Genomic DNA, 15914 nt, shown 5'->3' with positions numbered 1-15914 from the left:
TTTCCTCCCATGTTCCAAGAGGTTAATTTCCCTTTGTACGATGCCTTGGTATGTAGGTAAGTGGTGGAATCTGAGGGGAGAGTCATTGAGAATGTTGGGAGAAGAAAATATAGATAACCCGATGGGCCTGTTTACATGACTCTGACACTTTCAAAAGGGAGCATAATATTGTGCAAAGCCAAAATCTCAATGAATAATCTTGTAGTTAGTAAACTTTGTGGAAGAACAATTATGCATAGAATTTTATATAAAAATTGAAAGTAATTTGGTTCAATCTGAAACCAATGTCTAAACAAAGAAAACTGATTGGAAAACTACATTAAATTACATGATAGTGAAAATAAATTATGCCCTAAAACCCCCAACAGGATCATTGGTTCAGTCATCATTGTCAAGAGAAGTTAAAGATAAATTAGATCAGAGAAAAAGACTTGTAATGTTGTCAAAAACAATTAAGTGCGAGGATTGGGAAAATGTCAGTACATAGTGTTAGGGAACCAATTCGCAGTAACTACTGAGGTGAGTTTCATTGCCAAAGGTATCTTTTGGAGATATTAAACCATTACACATGCTTTGATTCACATATGCTCTTATAGATCTGCATTTTAATTATCACATCTGCAACAGACCACCATGTTTCTAGTTGAGGTCCATTTTGCAAATTTCAGTAACAGCTGGAGAGTTACAACCAAATGGATATTGTACATTTTCATTCTCCTTTTTTTGTATTTCCATTACTACGAACACTTACCTTAAAATATAGCCCTCCTTTGTATTCCAATATGAATGAAGGCACAAGACATTTTTGTCGTAGCAATTTTACATTAATTTCAATTTGTCTCTTAAATTGTATTTTTGTTCCTTTTCTTCATTTTCTATAAGAACATTATTGCTCTGTATTTTCTCTGAGGACATAATTTATGACCGCAAGAACATCTGTTATCTCTTTTCCTGAAATATCTCTCTCCTGCTTTTGATTTTACATATTGTTTCCTTGAACTATGTTCTGCCAGTAATTATAAATGGATCAACTACTTGCAAATGAAAGTTATTATTACCATATGAGAAATAATTTAAATTGTATAATTTCTGAATGGAAACACAATGAAATAGCTCCAAGAAATTTCATATTTTTCCATAATTAAATATACATTTTGTTAAAGGAGCAAATTAAAGTTCTCATCAAGATTCAAAATTGTACTTGAATTGTAAAAAATTAGGGAACTTTGTAATTTAATTCTTTGTTCTACTCTGTTAGTTCTCTCTCTCTCTCTCTCTCTCTCACACACACACTCACACATACAACCACACACACACACACACACACACACACACACACACATACACACACACACACACACACACACACACACACACACACACACACACACACACACACACACACACATATTTATGGAGTAAGTTTAAATTAGGGGTCTCCACAGCGGTTGATATCAACTCCTGGTGGCCGATGGAACAATCCAAGGAGTCAATAAAAGCCAGAGGGTTAAAAGCGGGTCAATAATGCCAGGGGAAGAAGGGGTCAATTGAAAATAGCATTAATGGCAGAATTGGCCAACCATTCACGAGAGCAGGCATTTAGTGGCCCCCATGTTGTATTTGATTTTGGTCTTTGAATTAATTTAGAGTGAATAGAAGGACAAAAAGAGGTATGTGTTCTGTTTTATACACGTGTAATCGTCGAATATTTTGGACCACGTTTTGGGGAAAAAAGAGGTAGTCTTTTACATGGGTCAAACTTTTGACCTCATGATAGCCGCAACTGGTGCTGAGTTCATGGTTGGGGCATTGGTAGCTCAGAAGGTGTCAGGGTGAGGGTCCACGTTTGGAAGTTCATATGGGTGGGCATCGGGGCAAGGATCTCAGGTCGTGAGTTTGGATGGGCAGGCATCGGGGGCAAGGTTTTGCAGTCCGGGCATTGGGAGAACAGATGGGTATGCGGCTGAGGCCAAAATTAAGGGGGGGGTTAATTTTAACACGGGATCGACTATTACTCCAGTACATACAGTACCACGTTAGTGCCCCCTTCTGTCCAGCACTGCCACTCTACCCCCAGCACCCTGTTCAGTGCCACCAGCCCCCCCATCAAGTGCCACCACCCCCGTCCAGCGCAACCTCCCTGTCCAATGCTGCAACCTCACTCTCCAGCGTCGCTACCCCCTGCCCCTGTACAGTGCTGCCCCCCCCCCAATCCCGTGCTGGGATTCCATGCCTGGGGGTCGATGAGGGATCAAATATTCCAAAAAGGGGCCAATGGACTTAAATGTTTGGGGACCCCTGGTTTAAATTAACTTACTTTATTTTGATGTTTTTATTTATTTGTTAGCATTTTAAGTTTTTAAAAATTTATTTTAAATTTTATGGCAACAGAGACATTTGCACAAAACTAAAAATTCTGTTTAAAATAAATAGTATGATTTTGAAAATGGAGTGTTCAAGACCTGGTTTATTCGAAGGTCTGCTCTGCTTCATGGGATTAGCTCATTTGCTCCCAGCATCTGGAAATAGATGGGGATTACAAGGATCAAAGCATGGCAGGGGCTTTGACTCTTGGCTAGTTCTAAAGGACTTGATTATGGTGAGTTCCTGCATTGCCATCTCAGATTCCCCATGGCCATGCACTTCATTTGGTGTGGACCCACGAGACTGACCCAGCAACAAGTCCTAGAATGGATTCCGGTTGGCTGGCCAGGCGGGCTAGCTTGGCTTTCAAAGGAGCTGCTGGCATCATAGACAGAGCCACTCGCCCCGGTTTTGCCAGCAGGCAAAGCTATCAAAGTGCTTCATTGGAAGTCTGTAAAGCTGCAGATCTCTGAGACAAAAATAAAAAAAAATGCTGGAAATATTCAGCATGTCAGGCAGCATTTGTGGAAAGAGAAACAAAGGTTCCATTGAAGACTGAAGATCCTTCTTCACATTTCTATTTTCAACTGTCTTTCTGAATGTCCCATATATTTAGATGTAACGGCTATTAAACATTTTGTTTTGTCTCTTAAGAAATTAGTCAAGAAACAACTCAAAAAATAGGTTTAAAATAAACCCCACAATAAACTAAAATATATTTTTATTCTTGTCTTACTCCTTCAAAACCATAAATCCTCAATGGATGGGAATGAATATGTGAATCATGCAGTTAGGCCAACCTCCTGAGCCAGCGAGATGAACACGTCCGCAGACTGATTTTCAAGCGCTTTTGTTGCATTTGCCAGCAGTTCACTGTAGAACATGAAAATACCGACAAGATTCTGGCCTTCTACGCGAGATGTTTTTACAGAGAGAATTGCTAAGTGCTTTATATTTGTGGCTCATATTCAATTCTGAACATTTTCATCCAGTTGACCTTTGACGTTATGGGGACCTACTATAAAACAACACACCATTTGTTTCAAGGAAAATGTTAAAGGTGGGAGAGAAATGGAAAATTGCCATAACATTTTGTACAATAAAATTTATTATTTAAAAAAAGTCAGTGGGTTTTATATTGAAGTTCAATGTTGAAAAGTCAAAAGCCCTGTATTGCAAGATCAAACAATGCAAGTCACTAATTAAAAGTCTTCAGTCAGCTGTTAAATGTTTTACCATGAAATTCATATGATTTTAGGAACCTTCTGCACATTTTTAATGGGAAAAACATTGATTAACCTTTCTGTGGAACTCTAAAAAATATACATGACTCCAGTTTCTTGTGTTTTGCGAACCTCCTGTTAAATCATAGAACGTGGGTTTGCTGCTTAAAGTTTAACACTCATGCAGTGTCCTGGAGAGCAAACATCCTCCCCTCTTCCAAGGCTCAGCAAACGGTGGTCCTGGATCCTTGCATTTATGGTAGCAGTGCGAAAAACTCAGTCCAAGTTCTGAACACTGCTGACCCAAGTCTTAAGCTCGGAAAAACCCAATTCTTCGTGCTCACTGCCATGACTAAAGTTAGAAAGTGGCAAAGGAGAGAAGCCCCAAGATCAGTTCAGGGCCCGGAAGGGAGGTGGTATTGGAGGAATAGGGGTCAAATGATGGTTGTCGTCATCCCAGCTTGTGATGTGAATGAAGGTTTGTTGCATTGGTGTGGGGACCAAAATAGAGCAGGCAAGCCAATAAAATAAAGGAAGATGTGGTGCACAGTGAGCCAGAATCAGACACACACAAAGATAAAGACTGCACAAGAGGCTTTAATCCACAAAGACTTCCACAGAGCCAGGCTGGCTGTGGCTGCAGCAATTCTGAGTGAGCCCTTGGGAGGCCAGCGCAGGCTTATATCCCGGAGGGTGATTGAACCCGACTGGGTGGGGCTTGATCCATTCAGGCCAATTGATTGACAGCTGGCCAGGTGTTGTCCTGTCCCCAGTATCTGCAGGTACAGAGGTTTCCCCCTGCAGTAGGCCAGTGGGGTACCACCACAGAAGATATACCTGAACTAGGCTTCAAATACCAGGTCAGGATCTGTTTGGGAGCTGCGCAGTACACAGGTAGAGATATGCAGAGAATCCTGTGCACAGAGCAGAGCAGTAAAATATCCTGTATTTTATGTCTTTGTTATTCACAAGGCAGGGCACTGACTTTGCATGAACAAGAATACACTTTAGATCCCACTAGGTTTGCATGGAATGACACTTGGGCTGGAAAAACACTTAGCCACTAACTCCTCCATGGATGTAACAATGTTGATGCAAGTATCAGTCTGTGTTTCAGCTTGTCAATGAAGGATTAATTCAAACTGCTTTGCCCATAAGAATTGTTCTGAAGATTTCTAAGGTCATATAAGTTTCATGGTAGAATTCTAAGGAGCTGACTCGTGTCTTCCATACAATGGCTTGTATTGTTTGATCCAACAACACCGTGTTTCTGATTTTTTGGCTTTGGACTCCAATGTAAAACCGCAGGTTGTAATGTGCAGAATGAATATGCTAGGGTCTACAGCAGTACATTCCTGAGCTGAATGCTGATTAAAGGGAGTGATAAAGGCATTAATAATCTCTGGACTGGAGATGTTAAGAGATCTTGAGAAGAATCATTGAGAATGAAGAGTTGTGTAGAGGTATTTCCCCCTTGAACTAGCATACATGAATGTGACAGTTGAGTGAAACTCTCTGATAAAGTGCCCAGGCCTGAAAGGGTGGTTACGCTATGGATGCTGCATGACCTGCTGAGTTTCTCCAGCATATTTGTGTACTGTAGTCAACCCCAGTATCTGCAGTTTCTTGTTTAAGCTCTCTCTTGAGAGATTTCTGGGACATAAGACTTACACTGTTGTCCTAAAAGCTCAAGTTTCCTCTTTAAACTGAGGGACCACATAGCGAGATATTTCCTGGAATAACAGCTGCTGAACTGCATCACTGGGCACATCTTCTGAAAGTGATTCGACAGTGGTACACATATTTAGCTGGCTTTTTAAATTCAGATTCAGCTGAGGCACATGGGATATGCTGTCCTTCCAGCTTGACGCTCTAGTTCTAGAGTGCCTGTTGGGCCTCGCCGTCCCCTCCAAAGCTGTATGCATTCCAGTGCCAGTTTCCCTTCCTACGCTGTACAAAGTGCCCCACATCTCAGCCCTGTCCAGGCTCATCAGTCCTAGCTACGCTGGCCTGTGTCAGCACATCCAGGGAAGTGACATAAAATAGAAATGCTTCTTATGCAAGGCATATATCTGACTCATTAATTCTGCTGCTTTTTTTAATAGGTGCTGCCTGATCTGCTGAGTATTGCCAGCACTTGCTGTTTTGATTTTGGATTTCCAGCATCTGCATCTTTTTCCCTTCAAGTTTTCTCAAGTTGATTTTTTTATTCATTTCACTCGCCCTCTCTCTCTCTCTCTCTACTTCTTTATTTATCATTATTTCTTCTTCACTTAGCCACTCTTTGCACTGCTCTGCCGTGATTAACAAGCATCTCCAGCTAGCATAACCACCATGCGTTGGTCTCCACCTCTCTCCTTTCACTGCAGCCTTAAACGTGCTTGATTTTCTACTTTTCCAGTACTGAAGAGAGCTCCAAGGCCTGAAACATTGACTTTATTTCTCTCTCCATTGATGCTGCCTGACCTGGGTGTTTATCCATTTTTCATGTAAAATCGAACATAGTGAGGTAGATTTTAGTTCATCTCTGGGAAAAGGATTCCCCCCATTTGTGAGGTTCCAGCCTTATTATCTTCACCAGGGTGCCAGCAGAATGTAAGTGCAATGATATGATTCAGTAATAGCTCCCTGCAGAGCATTTGTACGATATAGAGTCATTGAGTTATAGAATGGAATCAGACTCTTTGGGCTGTTGAGCCCGTGCTGATTATCAAGCATCCATTTACACTTCATTAGATCAAATGTTGTACTCCTTATGTTATCATTAATTTCCACCACCTCACCAGCAGTTTCTTCCACTTATACATGTGCAAGAAGCAGTTTACAGTGATCATTATTCTACCAGCCCACATGAAGGAGGAAGAAATCAAAGCACCCAGAGGTCGTTTGTCATCACAGGAGAATGGGCAACTCCACACAGGAGGTCAAAGCTGAACAAAGATGGCTGGAGCTATGAGACAACAGATCAACTAGTTGTGTCACTATGCTCTAAAATAGATAAAAATGCACAAATAGTGCGGTGCAATATTTCCAATAATGCAAAAATAGTGATGAGGACATCAGACAAATGGAAAAATGTAGGTGAACGTGGGACTGCAGGACTTCCCTGCGCTACAATAGGTTCTCCTCAAGGATCAATTCAAAGAATGTCTCAGTAAATGTAGTGATTAGTGCAGCGCTGTTGCAGCGCCAGCGGTTGGGACAAGGGTTTGAATCCCGTGTTCTCCCCATGGGTTTCCTCCCACCCTTCAAAAATTGTAGGTCAATTGGGTGTAATTGAGCAGCATGAAAGGGCCTGATATCTTGCGGAATGTCGAAAAAAATATGTATAGAATGCTCTGATACACAGGTATTTATGTTGCAGATTCCAATTAAATTTAGCAGAAAATATTTGGGCATGCCCATTTCAATGTCACCAATTTTTTTTAAATGGCAAGGTAACATCCTGACATTGACAAATAAAATTCACAAGTATGGAATCAAAATGTTATTGACATTTTTATTTTTTAGTATGAACAGTTTCTTTAAAATCATTCTTTGCTCAATTGTTCTCCCCCTTTCTGTAGCTTTCTGTGAAAAGAAATGCAACTGAAAAGAATGATTTGTCAGTAATTTACAAACATCAAGCTCAACAGATAGGAGTTTGGCTCTCTGTCCCTGTGGATTGTAAGGCTAAGTGGTCGTGGCTGGGTGTGGGGAAAGGTGATGGTAAATAAATCCTTTCTCATCCATAGTTTTTACCCAGTACATGCAGCTAAAGTGCTGGAAACACAAATCCACCATTAAAAAGATAACACAAAGGCACAAGCAGGGACTTGATTAGGATAGCAAGCACAGAAGTTTGCACAAGCCTACAGTACAGACTCGTGGCTGGATGGAATCCACAGGCACTAAGACCAGCCTGGAGTTTGTAGCACTACTCCTGGAACACTGATGACCTTGGGATAGAAATTCATTTCAGTAAACTACGAGATTGCATCAGCGAGTTGCCAAAAATATTTTGTTCACTGATTCTACGATGGTCAAAATCAAATTTGGATTCCAACTCAAAACTCTCTGTAAACATTTAATTATTGCACAACAGTTGCATTGTACACTTCATTGGTTGATGTTAGTAATGTATTGAGCGCAGAAGTGAGTGAGTGGAATAAGGTGGTCCAGACAAAAGCAGGAGCAGTGCCTTTGAACTTTAAAGCCTAGGTGAAGCTGCCAATTTGTCATTCTTTGTTATCTGGCATATTAGGAGATGTATAAAAGGGATTTCTGAGAAGCATCTGACTGATCTCAATGAAGCTTGTCATTGAAATTGTTCTCCTTTCAGGGATTCAGAGGTCTTCCTGGGGCCCCAGGACCATATGGACCTAAGGTAATTACCATGCTCACATCTGATCCATGACTGGATTTTGCAGTGTGTGTAATGTTTAAGTCTTTAAAAATCATGAATCAAATTTGTGCCAGGACCAACACTCTTTGGATGTTGTATGAGTTTGTTGTCCAATATATTCTCTGTTCCATTGTGAGAGGTCACTTTATTAGCATTTTATTCTGCTGCTTTTGGCTCAGAGTACTTGGTAAGTGGGCCAATGGCTAAATAGGTTATTAACAGTCTTAAAGAAAGGGAAAAACGGTTAGAATGTAGGAATCCATAGAGACAGCGAAGCAGTCAACAAGATCATTTTCTTTTTAAAATATCTTTATTGAGTTTCATTAAAAAAAACACACACATTGATCCAATACATGGGCTGAAATATAAGAAGAGACAGATAATTTGGACTTGTCAAATAATACATTAATCATACATAGTTTAAATTGTGTGTACCCTTCTCAATCAAACCCATTTCAAATTGGAAAAAAAAAGGGAAAAAGGACCCCCCACCCCCATTAATCAAACCCCTCCCTCTAAACAAGATTAATTTGCATATCTAACGTATATTGGAAATGAAAGATGACATTTGGAAACCAGACAACACTGCTTCGGAGCATTCAAACACCCTAACTCCTTAAACTATGATAATACTCCATGAATGGGTCCCATGTCTTGTAAAAATTTACCTTTACATCTTTCACATTATATCTGATTTTTTTTTTCCAAATTTAGGAAGGACATCACTTCCTGTAACCACTGAATATGAGTAAGGTGGAGTACTGTTAATAAGTTCATTAAGAAAAAGTCACTGTATATGTGTGAAAAAGAAAAAGTGTATATCATGGCTAATGTGATTTATGGTGTGAAAAAAAAAGACAGTGTTGACCTTATGGAGATGAGAACAGTTAGCACAAGAACATCATGGATGGCCAAAAGCAAAGGTTGACTCACATATGCACTGATTGTAGGTGCAGGTGAGGAAGAAATTTGCTCTTCAAAGGGAATCTTGCTTAAGTTTAATTTAATTTTAAAATGTTCTCTAAAATAAACATCTCAGCAACACACACTCTTGCCTCTCAGAGGGAAACATTCTCATACCTTTATGAATGTGCTATGTTACCTTTATATTCCTGGGCCCCTTTCGATTACATTTGGGGAAAAAAAGCCAATTGGTCAATGGCATTCTAAATATAGCAAGAAAAAGGTATAAAATATGTAAGCAAGGCTTGGTGCATGTACAGATTCTTGATAGACAGGTAACTTTCTTGACTCCAGGAAATGTACCTTTTTGGTCAACGACAGTTAAAGGTCACACATAACGTGTTCTGCTCTTTGCATCCAGAAGGGATCATTCCACACTGTCACCTGACTCTATTCTCAGTAATGTTACACTGCCGCAGACTATCGAGGAAATTCTGTCTGTAGCGAGTCTTGGTTTCAATAAAGAGGTTGTGATGAGAGTGCCATGTTGTAAATTAACCTCCATTATAGAGGATGCATATGAAAAATGAATTATGTTCTATGTTAACCCACTCATGAAAACCATAAGATGCAGGAGTAGAATTAGGCCATTTAGTTCATCAGATCTATTCCACCATTTGAATCATGGCTGATGTATTTTCCCCTCAACCCTATTCTCCTGCCTTCTACCTGTAACCTTTGACACCCTACAGGTCCTGGACTCTCCCACTACTAAAAGACACACTTTGTGGAGAGAGGTGCTAGTTGCACTGAGGTTGGATGAGACAAGAACAAGAGGACATGGGTTAAGGAAATGCTTAAGGGGAACATTAGGTGAACATCTTCCCTCATCGTGTGTGGAACGAGCTGCCAGCAGCAATGGTGGATGCAGGTTCAGTTTCAAAATTTAAGAGAAATTTGGAAAGGTAAATGGCAGGGAGGGGTATGGCGGATTATGGTCTGAGTGCAAGTCGATGAATCTAGACAGAAAAATTGTTTGGACTAGATGGGCTGCAGAGTGAAACAAGAAAGTCTACATATGTTATGATTACAGTTAATACATGTAAGTGCTGTAGAAACTCAACAGATCCCACAGCATCCATAGGAAGCCAAGATATGTAACCAACATTTTGGACCTAAGCCCTTTGTCAAGGTATGAACCAAAAGCAGGCAGGCACCAGAATAAAAAGGCAGGAGGACCAGGGAAGAAGGGACAGGGGAAGAAGCACAGGTGAACAGCCAAATGGCCATATGTGGATATAGATATGAGGGTGGGAGAGAAAAGCTGCAAATTTATCAGGGGAGGGGGTAGCTCTGTGAATGTAGAGTTGGAAGGAGACAGAAGGAAATGGGAGCTGGAGGAAAAGAGACAATAGGGAATGAGAGAGGCAGAAGGGGTGGGGATCATGGAAACTGGAGAAGTTGATATTAATACCATCTGGTTGAAGGGTGCCCAGAATGAATAAGAGGTGGTGTTGCCCCAATTTACGGGTGGTCCCAATCTGCAAGTGCATGATACCATGGACACACATGTCGATGTGGGAATGGAGTGGGAAATTGAAATGAGCTGCCATTGGGAGATGCCCGCTATTACAGCATACAGAGCAAAGATGCTCAACAAAGCGATCTCCATATCCAGGCTCTCCGATGTAGAGGAGGCCACAATGGGTGCACTGGATGCAGTAGATGACCCCTGCAAATTCAAAAGTGAAATGTTGCTTCCCTTGGAAGGACTGTTTGAGGCCCCAAGTGGTGCTGAGGGAGGAGGTGTAAATGTGTGTAGTTTCCTGTGGTTATAGGTATCAGTGGGGCAAGGAGGCACAGAGGGGAGGAAAGGGGAAGGTGAGTCTGGTGGTGGGATCAGGTGCAAATGGTGGAAACTGCAGATGTTAGATTTGGTGGCTGGTGGAGTGATAGGTGAGGACAAAGGGAATCCTATCCTTTTTGCTTCTGGAGGTGGAGGGGCCAGGGTAAATGTGCCAGAAATGGAGGATATGTGGGTGGATGTCAAGTTGATGGTAGTAGAGGGAAAGCCACATTTTTTGAAGAAGGAAAACATCTTGGTGTGGGAGCAGATGAGAAAATAATTCTCACGGGGACAGGGTGTGAAGAGGTGTAGTCAAGGTAATTGAAGGATTTTGGTGGGTTTGTAGAAAATGTTGTTGAGTGTTTGTCCCCCAAGATGGAGTCAGAGAGATTGAGAAAAGAGAAAGTGTTGCTAGAGATGAACCAAGTGAATTTGAGGTCAGGGTGGAAGATGGCAGCAAAGTGGATAAAATTGTTGAGTTCATCATGGGTGCATTAGGCAGCACCAATTTAGATAATGTAATGGAGTAAGAGATGAGGAGCTTTGCCTGTGTGGGCTTGTAGCATGGAGTGCTCCACATAGCCAACAAAAACAAAGGCATAGTTGGGGCCCATGTGGGTACTCAAGGCTACCCTTTGACTTGGAGGAAGTCAGATGAGTCAAAGGAGAAGTTATTTAACATGAGAACAAATTCTGCCAGGCAGAAGAGAGTGGTGGTGATAGGGGACTGGTTGAGTCTGTTGTTGAGAAAGACATGATGCTTTGAGGCCTTTGGATGGAGAATGGAGGTCTAAGGCCGTTAAGTTCATGGAAATGGACATTGTTAAAGTGATGGAGGCCACGTGAGGTATATAGGGAGGGACTGGACTGGGGTTGGGTGGGGTGGGGGGGAAACAAAGCGGAGTCAAGGTAAGCAGATACCAGTTCAGATGGACAGGAGCATGTGGGACAATTGGGTTTGTGGATCTTGGGCAGGAGGTAGAACTGGGCAGTGCAAGGTTGGGAAACAATAAGATTGGAGATCTCTGGAAGTGATGAGGTCAGAGATAGTGCTTGAGACAGTGGCTTGATGTTTTTAGTGGGGTTCTGTTCAAGGGATAAATTGGAGGAAGAGTCGGAGAGCTGTCATCTGGCTTTGGCAACATAGAGGTCAGTGACTGTTGTGCCTGTTGCTGTCCTTTAATGTTCTATGAGATTACAGACACCTGAGGGAAATGGAAATCAGAGATTTAACCTGAGTTTGTTCCTAATCATTTCCTTTTATTTTAATTTGTGTATTTTATCAATCCATGCCTCATTTATACACATATAGGTAGAACAGCACTGAATCTTAATCCATTACGGGATCAGAGTGTATTTGTGTCGCGGTAATATCCAGCAGTACACTATCACTATATCTACATTGCCCAATTTTTCTCTCAGACTGAAGCTGTGTTGTCTAAATGCATGTAAGATGTGGTACCTCATTGATGGATTTCTCCTCTTGACCCTGGGATACCTTCACCCTCATCCCATGAAGTACTGATGAAAGTGAATTACCTGCCAATTGGATCTTCAGCATTTGCCTCACACAAAACTACCTGGAGCATTAATTAATAAATCAGTTTTGAAGGCAATTTCATAATACCAAGCATCTTGTCTCAAAGATAATAGCTTGTTCGCCAAGATTACTTTGAATCACCCAAGGTGTTGCTCTGTTAACGTCAATAAGGAAGTGACTTCCTGATGTGGTGATCTTGAGTAACATCTATTTCTGAGACGATGAGTTTGATTATCTAAAAAGCACCTCAAAGGGGAGAGGCCATATTAAGTTAACTGATTTTTTTTTAAATTTTAAGTGTTGGAAAGTGAATAACACTCACAAAAGTCCATTTTAAAGAAGATTATTATTGTCTTCAGCCAAGAAATTCTAAGTGAGAAATAAATATTAACTGTAGAATTTATAACTTCTAACAAGCTAATACAAGTTGGTGTGCACCTGTTATTGTTTCTTACTACAATTCATTTGTGCTTTACAGTCACCAAATATCATTGCATTTTTTCAGTGAAATATATTTTTAACAATTGTGATGAACATTAATGAAAAAAAAATGAATATAACAAAAAACCTGAAAAATACACACCCTAGTTATATTACATTTCACAGATTTAGGCCAATGTTCATGAAATTCTCAATGACTAGGCAAATAAGTCATCAACAAGGTTTTTACCATCACCTATGCAGAAAAGGTTCACAAGGGTATTAATGGGACTTGGGTCATGAAGAGAGGCTGGGATTTTTATGCCAGGAGCATCGGATCCTGATGGGTATCTTATAGAGGTAGATATAAGGTAGATAAGGTGAAGGGTGACAGACTTTTTTCCAGGATATGGGAGTCTAGAATAAAGGACATAGGTTAAGGAAAGAAGGAAAAGGTTTAAAATAGAATTGATGTGCAAATTTTACACAAACAAGGTGTGGGTATGCGGAACAAGCTGACAGAAGAAGCAGTAAAGGCAGGTACAATAACAGCTTTTAAAAGGCATTTAAACAGGTGCATGAATAGAATAGATATTAGCCAAACACAGGCAGGTGATACTCTGCCAGTTAAGTAACTTGGTCAATGTGGCCAAGTTAAGTCAAAGGGCGTTTATCTGTGATATGGTGATTTGAAACCATGTTGGTGTTTGTTTGAAAATTCAAAAGTACTGGTAATGTTTTATTATATCTTTCAGAAGGGATGGGGAAATAAAACTATCACTTGTTAAATGTTTGGATTTCTTTTTAGGGGCCGAAAGGACAGATTGGTCAAAGGGGAGCAGAAGGGCAGCCTGGGATACCGGTGAGTCACAGTTCTTTTTGATCCATTTAAGAGGAAAGTCCCAGTCTCTGATTTCTCTTCCTGCAACACACACTCACAGCTCCAGTTTCATTCCATCCAAATCCCTACTGTATTCCTCTCATTACATCCGCCAGATGAGATCCATTTCCTCTGGTGGAAACCAGTGCATCCAAGCTGCTCTGTTGCGAGGATGCAAATGATCTGATTTGGAGAATAAGCCATCTGCTTCGATCTTCAAAGAATGCAGTTCTGGCACAGAATGGAGGATAAAATAGCAATGTTAGATTTCTTTCTTTATTAATTTCTTGGAAAGTTAGTGTTCCTTGCCAGTATTTAATCCTCTTTCCCAATTGAAGTTGAGGTAGTGAACTGCTTGAACTGACTTCATTGTGTGTTTGTCTCAAGTACTCCATGTTGACGACCTTTTCTTCTAATGAATGTAATTCCTTTGTTTTCAGGGGTCTTTGCTGTTGTTTTGCTTTACCAGTTTCTAGATGGCCTTGAAAAATCATTCATTGACTGTAAGCTAGATCCTTGCATAAGCCAATGAATGGGAATTCTTTTGACCACATCTCAACCTTAAATCTCAAATTATGGAAATTCAGCTCCATGCTCCTATCATATGGTCTATTAACTGAATAAACAGGAAACTGGCCCCAGGCTTTTGTTCCCTCCCTCTCAGTGACCTAGCTGATGTCATTAAATGCAATGTTCATTTCTTTTTTTGACACAATTACCATGAGCACCATATCCAGCAGGTGGTGATGGAGTCAATGTAGGCTGAATAGGTCAATGGAAGGAAAGATGGTGTGCTAGCTTTAGACATGAAGCCACATGGATGAATATCGATAGATTGATTGAATTGATGGTGTACTTACAAGCTCACACAAATTCAGTGCCACTTTACCATCAAACGTGGGTGAAATGATGTTGTTTGCTTAGCTTTCAACTTCAGTGTTAGTTTCATCCTAGAAAATATTCTATCCCTGGCCCTGAACTTCCACATACTGCAAAGTCTTGCAGCTCGAAAGAGGAGGCCACTTCCATGATGATCTCCAAGCCACAGGGGAAATGTAGCTGACCCACTACTCCAACTCAGAAAGAATGTTGCATCCAATAAAGGTGGCATTGATGATACAAGCTGAACTGCCAAGTATTCGTTAAATTTGTTGTTTCTTTAGAACAGGGATGTGGAGAAATGTCTTTGGCCAGAATGTGGTGGATCAGTGGAATTCGTTGCTTCAGATGGCTGTTGAGGCCAAGTCATTGGTTTATTTAAAGAGGAAGATGATGGGTTCTTTATTAGTAAGGTAGTAAGGATGTCAAAGGTTACAGGAGAAGACAGGAGAATGGAGTTAAGAGGAAAAATACATCAGCCATGATTCGAATGGTAAAGCAAACGATGAACTGAATGACCTAATTCTTTTCCTATGTATGTATTTGCCCCTTAGATTCAAATTCCTGTCAAAGCCCTGCACTACCTGCTATCAGAGTCTGGACCCAATGCAATCAATCATTCAGCTCTTCCTGAAGCCTGAAAAATGTGTTGAGGCATGAATGACAGACAGAAACTTACTTTACCTTTACTGTTCCCTTTGCCTGTACTACTGAGGCAAGCCAGAAAATCTCAAGTATCGAACATATGCCTCCGTACTCCAAGTGCTGAGGTAACCTTCTAGTCCATTGGACCAGCAGGTGGCAGTATGGGTCCAAGTGTGATACATGGGAGTCAGGTAAAGGCGCGGTTTAGGAAGGGACACAGAGTAGGCATTTTTATGCTGCAGCATCTGGGTAGCCCTCCAGGAACCCAGGTGCTTCAAGCACCTATCAAGCTGGGGGGGTTGGTGGTGGGGGGAATCGACCCAATAATAGGGATCCTGCCCCCTTGATGACGTGGTAGGTGATGCATCACGCAAACTATTGGTGGTCAGTCTCCCCCATCCCCCCCCCCACCAGCTGTCAGTTACCTCCCCCCCACCGTCATTCGTGCTCCCCCCCATAGCAGTGACCCCTCTCCCCCCCTCTGATCACAGTACACCCTTCAGCAGGGGTTTCCCTGTGACACTGGCTTGCAAGTGCTGACATCGCAGAAGTAACTGGGTTGGCCATTTTTGTTTTCAAGTTGCCAGTGGACGCGACCTAGATAAGTTTAACTGGGTTCCCTGACTACCTCTGAGGTAGGGCAGGGACCCGGTTGATTTTGGAGCTCGCTGACTGGGTCAGATCCTTTCAAGTTGCCTTGTGAGTGGGGCGCTAAATGGGCAAATTGCCCACTTAACCCCATTTTGCAAGGCAGCTTGAAAGCGCCCAGTGTCAGTGGTGCAGTAACCCTGCAGCCTTCCTTGGGTCAGTGGTGTGGTAAATCCGTGGCC

The 15914-nt window shown here is 41.4% G+C and overlaps 1 protein-coding gene across 1 annotated transcript in view; it reads left to right on the top strand.

The window, feature by feature from the left end:
* The window catches only part of LOC138755243 (collagen alpha-1(XXI) chain-like), a 198914-nt gene that overhangs the window by 147585 nt on the left and 35415 nt on the right, over positions 1–15914 (top strand). Inside the window, exons 17-18 of the mRNA XM_069920865.1 lie at positions 7909–7953; positions 13489–13542. Coding sequence (XP_069776966.1) covers positions 7909–7953; positions 13489–13542 — 99 coding nt within the window. The remainder of the gene's footprint in view (positions 1–7908; positions 7954–13488; positions 13543–15914) is intronic.

Source organism: Narcine bancroftii, chromosome 2 (genome assembly GCF_036971445.1).
Source record: "Narcine bancroftii isolate sNarBan1 chromosome 2, sNarBan1.hap1, whole genome shotgun sequence".
Classification (NCBI taxonomy): Eukaryota; Metazoa; Chordata; class Chondrichthyes; order Torpediniformes; family Narcinidae; genus Narcine; species Narcine bancroftii.
Note: the sequence above shows the minus strand (reverse complement) of the source record. Positions and strands in the feature narration are given on the sequence as shown.